The following is a 7655-nucleotide window of genomic DNA, read 5'->3' as shown; positions in this document are numbered from 1 at the left end:
TACCAAAGGCCAAAACAGAGGGTCAACTGCTCATGAAGCTCCCAAAACAGCTTCATCAGCTACTGGGAATATTGTGTACGAAAATGCTACACCAAGACTTGACCTTTCTACCCAAAGGTTGCTTCTTTAAGCAACAAAATGCCCAACTCAAGCTTCCACAACCAAGCCAACCAAGTCAGCCCCAAAACTCTCACCAACAGTGGCTGAGCACTCAGAGAAAAGCACCCTTCTCCCTCACCAAGCTCACTCTCAAGTGTTTACAAAGGAAGAATGAAGGAAAAACCAGAAAGGAAGTGCCTTGGACCCAAAATGGAGAAGAAACCCCACAAGTCAGCCAAGTTGATCAGCCACCCTCAACTCTCACGTTCAAAATCTGTTTTCTAGGGCATTGTGCCCTTAGAAATGGGTATTTATAGCCACAAGTCACTTAAACACATAGTATTAACTTTAATTGCTACGCTTAGCATTTTAATCCCAAACTTTGGATTATGAAACTACATAATTTTCTAAGATTTATCATATTTTTCTTATAATTTTCTGAGCACCTTTCCGGTACGTGCTTTTCCAAGCCAGTACCGGTTTCTAGCACTAGTTCTCATTATCTGGACTTGAAACTCGTTTTTACAAGTCCTACATATTATTCTAGTAATTAACATGCACTTTAATTTTCCGGGATACTTTTTCGGTACTCATTTATACCGACTAGCAGAACCAGTATCTGCACTTTTCTTCCGAAAAGCGACTTTCAGCAATATTACCCACTTACTATAATTCTTAAAGCCTCATAATAATTATTAGGGTCAATTATGGAATCATTTCCTATTTTCTCATAATTTATTAATTAAATTCATTAATTAATGATGCAGGTTCTTACAGTATGCATTGTTTTTAAGTCCAAGTTCCTTTGCATGAACTTCGTATCCTTAATCGAATCAATTAACTTTTATAATTGCTAATCAAAATTATATATTTGAATGGTTAAAATAGAGAGAACACATCTTAATCACAAAATTAATTTCCTTAGATTTTGCTAATGAGAATTTGACCAAAATTAAACAAATAAAAATAAAAATGTATAATTGGCCTAAATAATTCTTGCAAAGAATTGGAGTATTTTTTATTTTTACTTTTTTGTGGGGGGGGGGGGGACTTAAATGAATGCTTTGAAAAATTGTGTATCATTTTAAAGAATATAAAATTGTGTCATTTTTTAAGTGAGAGGAAGAGATAAATAAAAAGGAAAAGAGAGTGAACCAAAAAAAATAAATAAAGGTGTGGGTCCCACCTCTTTGTGAGAGTGAAATGACACAAGTTGTTTCATTCAAAATGACAAACACTTTTATATATATATATATATATATATATATATATATATATATATATATATATATATATATATATATATAAGTCGTTGTTTAGATGATTACTTTCAACTTGCGAGTCAACACTGTCTCAATTGATTAACTTCTACGTTTCCAGCAACCAAGGGAACGATGGCACACATCCACTTCAATTTCTAAAATTAATAAAGACCCGTGTGTTATAAAGTAAAGAATTAAAGGGAATGACATATTACAAGAGTAAGTTAGAGAGAAAATAGAAGAGCCAGGTAGATATTGATTCTCGTTCCATTCAAAATTCATGAGGGAGTAATGCTTAATTACTGTGTTGGTTACGAAATGATAACGAGAGATAATTGCATCATTATTGTCAACTGTAAGGTCATATATAATTATATTGTTATTGTCAACTGTAACGTGATTCATAATTATACCGTTACTGCCAACGGTAACGTCATTCATATTTTATAATATCGTGATAATTAATCCAATGGTTTATTATTTTTTATGTTATAACAGATATAATTATCTTTTACGTCTATAAAAGTATATAAGATTTATATTTTCTCTTTCTCTTTCTTATCCTCGTATGGGTCCACATAAATTCTAGGTACTTTTAAAATGTTAAACATACCCGTTTCAAATTTATAAAGTTACATGCTTTACAAACATAACCCCCGAGAATAATTTCAATACTATGTAGCATGTCCCCCCTCCATTCACAATTAAACACATGTGTTGAAACAGCGTTTTTATCTCTGAAATATCACCGCAGCAGCATTGATTCTTAATTTTTTTAATTTTGATTGAAAGAATGTATTGAAAACTCGGTGAGACGGTAGTCTTGAAAATATTTCCCCTACTTAACACACTTTTGTTACAATGACTGCTAAACATACATTTAAAACAAAGGAAATACTATTCTTCAGCCGCAGAATGATGAATAGTTTCTATACAGAGTGATCGAAATTTTAGCTTTCTTTCTTTCCTATTTTTTTTTATAAAAAAAAGTGGTGAGAGCCAAACCATCAACCACACACGTACATACATAACCTTTTGTATACTTCCCAAACCTTCAACCAGACACATACAATTCAACATCATATCAATGATCATTGATTAAGATAATCCCAAGTTAACGGCCTAAAGACATGAGCAGCCTCAGATTCAATGATCTCCAATTGTCCCTTCTCAAGGTGCATGTACACAACCCAATCACCATTCCCCAAAGGGCTTGGCATTGGCATCACATAACCAGCTTCACCGCCCCAAGGAAAATGGTATGATGCAAACACAACCTTCCCCCACCCAAAGTTCACCTTCTCCTCCGGGAACCTTTGCCCGGAAGACACCACAAAAGCTGGTCCCTCGTCGGCGCCACCGCAATAAATCCTTGCCAACCCGGGGACCGGCCGGTGCGTTTCCACCCAATCAATGAGCCCCAAGAAGTGCTCCTCCGTGGCCGCCACCGCTAAGAACTCGTGAACCTCATCCGCCACCCACCCCAACGGCTTCTCCACCAGCTCCTCCACCGGTTTCCCACCAAAGGGTATGGAAAGAACATTCCCAAAATAACAATCCATCATTGCTTCTCTCCCTGTATCGCCACCACCACTATTACCAAGCCTCTTCCTTCCATCAACCACGATGCCCATTTTAGCAATGACCCTTTTGCCATTGATGTCTCTTGAAGCTGCACGAGCAACCATCTTCCACAAGAACGCGGAGAAAGACTCGAGCTTTGTGTATTTAGCGCTATCGTTGCTGGTTTCATCGGCTAGTGACTGCATGCGACGAAGTTGCTCCGCAGTGACGTAGTAAATGCGGCTGATGAGAGGGGTGGCGGTGGTGGTGGCCGGAGGAGGAGTGAGCTTGGAGATGGGTACATACATGTGGTGGAGGGAAGGGTGGATGGAAGCTGGGCGGCGAGGGCTGAGGAGGGAGCGACGGAAACATGGGTGGTGGAAGGTGGTCGTGGCCGTGGTGGAGATGGTTATGGGCTTGGTGGGCTGGGCCATATGGGCCCATGATACGAGGAACATGTTTGCTGAATAGGCATCTGCTATACGATGATCAAATGTGCATGCCACTACTATCCCTCCACACTTGAGTGAAGTTGCCTGCATAAGGGTAGATTCTAATTCAATCACACTAATTTCAACTAGTAGTTCATGTAATGTTGTCGCCTTAATTAAATTTTCATTAGTATATACTCTTTTATTAAAACTGGAAAGAAGTAGATTCATTTGACATTAAAAAAAATAAAAGAAGTGAATAATGTAAATTTAATTAAGTAAATATTTTTTTTAAAAATTATTGAGTGTAGCACTGGGTGCTGAGTCCTATATAAATATTGAAAATTTATGGCCCATGTCATATGTAATAAATTGAAAGAGAGAGTACTATCCTTTTCAAATTATAAATTGAATTAAAAAAATTGCAGGCACAATAATAATACTTTATAATTTTTTGAAATTATTATTTCTTATATGGTAGGAAATAATTTTAATCTTATACTTTATAGTTGTGGATGGATCATGGATATGACTATGTATGCTGTTACACAAATATTTAATGCACATAGTTTTGTTTCTGTTGTCTGCTGGGATCGATGGGACAACCGCCATCAACTACTTTCTTTAAATAGTATGCATGCGGAGTTTACAAAGGGATCTTGCATCATCAAGCACTAGTTACGTTCTACTACCTATTTACTCAATTCTAAATTAGAATAAATATCACTTTAAATTCCTAACAAAAAATATGTTCTCTATTTTAGTCTCTTATAAAAAAATTAATTTTGAGATTCTTATAAAATTCAAAATGAATTAATTTAGTTGAAATCGTGATCTTTTATAAATTCAAAAAAGACTCATATTAGCCCCTCAAAAGAACTACAATAGATTTATTTTAAATTTTTTAAGAATCATGCGACTATTTTTTTTAAGAGATTAAAATGAGGATCGTATTTTTTCTTAAGAATCAAGAAGAGCATTTACTCTCTAAATTAAGTATTTCTCGAAGCATTTTTATTTTTTTATTTTTTTATTTTTTCCTTTTGATAATTTTTTGAAGTGGTTTTTATGTTACTTCATTTTATAATTCTGCTTTGATAACATTAATTGTTCATCTTAGGAAACCATAATATGTCACTTCTTGCCGTTAATAAAGATTTTTTGTTTTCCATATTATTGCCGCTTACACAATATTGTTGAACTAGATCTACTAAAAAAAACATTATTAAAATAAAGGGATTGATGTATCTGAAAGTGACTCCTAGCCTGTTTGGATCCTCTTATTTTTAATCTAGAAGCTACTTATAAGCTAAAGCTAAAAAAAAAAACTTAAAAAAAGAAGTTAAAAGTTGTTTGAAAATTACATAAAAAATTTAGCTTAAAAATTAGTTAAAAGCACATATTTCAAGAAAATTATTTCTCTCTCTATCTTTATCACTCTTCATTTTAAAAAAAAGCACACAATTCAAGAAAAACAGATAAGAGCTTAAAAAAAAGCTCCTCCTAGGAACTTTTAATTTTCAGCTTTTTTCTTCATTAAAAAAAAGAGCTTTTCGTTATAAGAGCTTTTTCCAAAACCTATTTGGCCTAACTTATGCTTATAAGTAGCTTCTAGCTTAAAAATAAGAGGATCCAAACAGACACTCCGCCTACTTTGAAAAGTTATCACAGTAAGTCCTGTTTTGTTGCTATAACTGATAAGGATACAAAATTACAAAGAGTGAACTATATGCCAAGTTTTTTTAAAAAAATTGTCAAAATAACATGTAAATATTATTTTTTTACCTGACTATCACATATTTAAGTTCATTATCAGTTATATAATAAATTTGATTAGGCTACGTTTTCATTAACATACTAAATTTGTTATCACTAATAACGAACTTGAACGTGTGACAATATGATAAAAAATAGTATTCACATAATTATTTGGGGATAAAATTGGAACAAAATTAAAACTAAGGTATATATCATACATGACATAAAATATTTCATCATAAAAATTATAGGTTTTATTAGTCTTATATTGCTACAAAAATTTTCCTCTCATGCCAAGAGACAAAACAAATGTGGGGCCAGCATGTGTTAAAAGAAAAAAAAAGGTAGAAATGCGAATCACAATGGGCTAGCGGAAGAAAGTTTTATTTTGCAGCAGCATAAAACTAGTAAAATCCAAAAATTATTTAATAAAAGACTTAACAAAAAAATGAAAATTCTAATGATTTAATGAGAGAAGACTGACCCTTTGCATACCTCAAGCTAAAAATTTCAAACTTCCTAACAATATATGTAATTCAATAGAAAAATTTGTCAATATATAGGGGACAAAACGGATTCAATCCATCGGGTTTGGCATGTTTAAGTCCTGTCACAAAATGATGGGTTGGGTTCGGTTGGGATTTCCAAACCTGTCTAATAAATCAGCATAATTATATATAAATTGAATCAACAACCAAATTTGAGAATGTAACTTACAAAATTTTATATATAGAAAAATATTTTATCACGTTGTATGAGAATTTAATTCTTATGTTGTGAGCTTTTGATTTGTATGCAAAATTTTTTTTTTTTTCATTCTTTAATAAATATGGAGTCCACCACTAGTTGAGTCACAAACATAAGAATTCAATTCTCGTGAGAAAATCAAACCCTTATATATATATATATATAAGAAAACATTTTCTCCTTTTAAAGGAGAAAAATTTTCTCCTACTAATGACTCATAACATAAGTGAGTCAAAATAGTGGAAAGAAAAAAAAATTCAAAGTAAGACCCACTTATGTTATGAGTCATTAATTAATAGGAGAAAAATTTTCTCCTCTAAAAGAGAAAATGTTTTCCATATATATATATATATATGAGATATATTTTTCTTATGTTGTAGAAATAAAAGTATAAGTGGGACCCACATGTAAGAAGAGAGAGGAAAAAAAAGTGGTGGGACCCAACTTTTTTGTGTGTGTAGGAGAGATGTTTATCTCACGTAAAATGAGATAAACATAACCCTATATATATATAACGGCATTATGCATTGATTAACTTATGTGTTTATGTAATCTTTTATTTTTTTGCTGGTACCTGGACAGCAAGCACGCCATGCTTCTTCTTTGGAACAAGCTTATCTTCAAAGGTGTCATCTGGGTTGTAGAAGTTAAGGCACTTTAGCTCAACATCTGCTACAGCTTCAACAAAATCGACCCCACGATTATTACAAAGAAGCTCAGGTTCACCCACAGTGTTGGGTACAACTTCACCTGCAAAGGCATAGTAGGACACCAGAGCCTGAGCTAAGCCCTTCTTCAGAGACCCCACCATGGATCCAAAGCTCATCATGTTGTTGGTGTCAGTACTACCGTTCCCTAAGGTAGTGGACATGAACATTGGGTTCTTGTAGCAGAAGAAGACCCCCACATCCACAGGAGGTAGAAGAAGGTCAAGGTTAGAAAGTGGTAACCAATGTTCTTGGATTGGAAGCACTGCTGCCACCACCTCTTCTTTGGTCACACTCACTGTGAACTCTCCATTTTCAACACCCATTTTAGAACGAGAAGTGAAGGGTTTTTGCTGAAATGAATTCTGAGGCGCCTATTGATTTATAGGTCTAAGCAGAGAGAGAAAGAGCTGCACACGTGTCGTTACAGTCAGCGTTGGTTCATCTAGTTTTATTTTTGGGTTTTTTGAATCGTCATTATTATATAATATAGTACATGTACGAGTGGCAACAAATCCTCTCCCAAATTTCTTTTTTTAATTGCTTTTCATTTTTCTTATAGGGCGGGTATAATTACGGGAGTAACGTTTCTTACAACTTATAGAGATAATTTAATCTCTTATATATACATAAAAATGTATGAGATTTATATTTTTTTTTCTCTTTTCGTAGTCCCATCTTGGTCCAGTGGCGAGGCCACCTAGGGGTATGGTGGGACCTTAGTCCTAGCTAAAATTTAAAAATTACTTGTTTTTTAATGTGATTAAATAATCGTGGCTAAATTTTTGGATAAAATTAATGCTAGTTCCCACCTAAATTTTTGTTGGCCCTAGCTCAATGAATAGGTTGGCTCCACCATCCACACATTTTTATGTATGTGTAGAAGATAAAATTATCTCTTATAATATGAAAAATATTAATCGCTAAATTTTAGGAAAGATTCCTTATTTGTGAGACTTTATACCGAGATCAATTTTTTATATACAAAGTAGTACAAAGAAGGAAAACTAATTTAAAATATATTTTACAATGAATTATATTTAAATATGGGATAAGATATTGTAACAACCAACTAGTGTTACTACCAA

The 7655-nt window shown here is 33.6% G+C and overlaps 1 protein-coding gene across 2 annotated transcripts; it reads right to left on the bottom strand.

The window, feature by feature from the left end:
- Positions 1 to 2202: 2202 nt before the first annotated feature.
- On the bottom strand, positions 2203 to 6898 carry LOC133294936 (coniferyl alcohol acyltransferase-like). 2 transcript variants are annotated; one of them, XM_061493705.1, is made up of 3 exons: positions 6730 to 6898; positions 6435 to 6681; positions 2203 to 3460 (listed from the first exon to the last, which is right to left on the bottom strand). In XM_061493705.1, the coding sequence occupies exons 1-3, from the start codon at positions 6891 to 6893 to the stop codon at positions 2453 to 2455; spliced, it is 1419 nt and encodes a 472-aa protein (XP_061349689.1). In that variant the 5' UTR covers positions 6894 to 6898; the 3' UTR covers positions 2203 to 2452. The 2 variants fall into 2 exon arrangements, with proteins under 2 accessions (XP_061349689.1, XP_061349688.1); XM_061493704.1 differs by having other exon boundaries at positions 6435 to 6898.
- Positions 6899 to 7655: the final 757 nt, after the last annotated feature.

Source organism: Gastrolobium bilobum, unplaced genomic scaffold, assembly GCF_033153095.1.
Source record: "Gastrolobium bilobum isolate Gb01-03AN ecotype WA unplaced genomic scaffold, APGP_CSIRO_Gbil_v1 utg30710, whole genome shotgun sequence".
Lineage (NCBI taxonomy): Eukaryota > Viridiplantae > Streptophyta > Magnoliopsida > Fabales > Fabaceae > Gastrolobium > Gastrolobium bilobum.
This window is presented reverse-complemented; position numbering and strand designations above follow the sequence as displayed.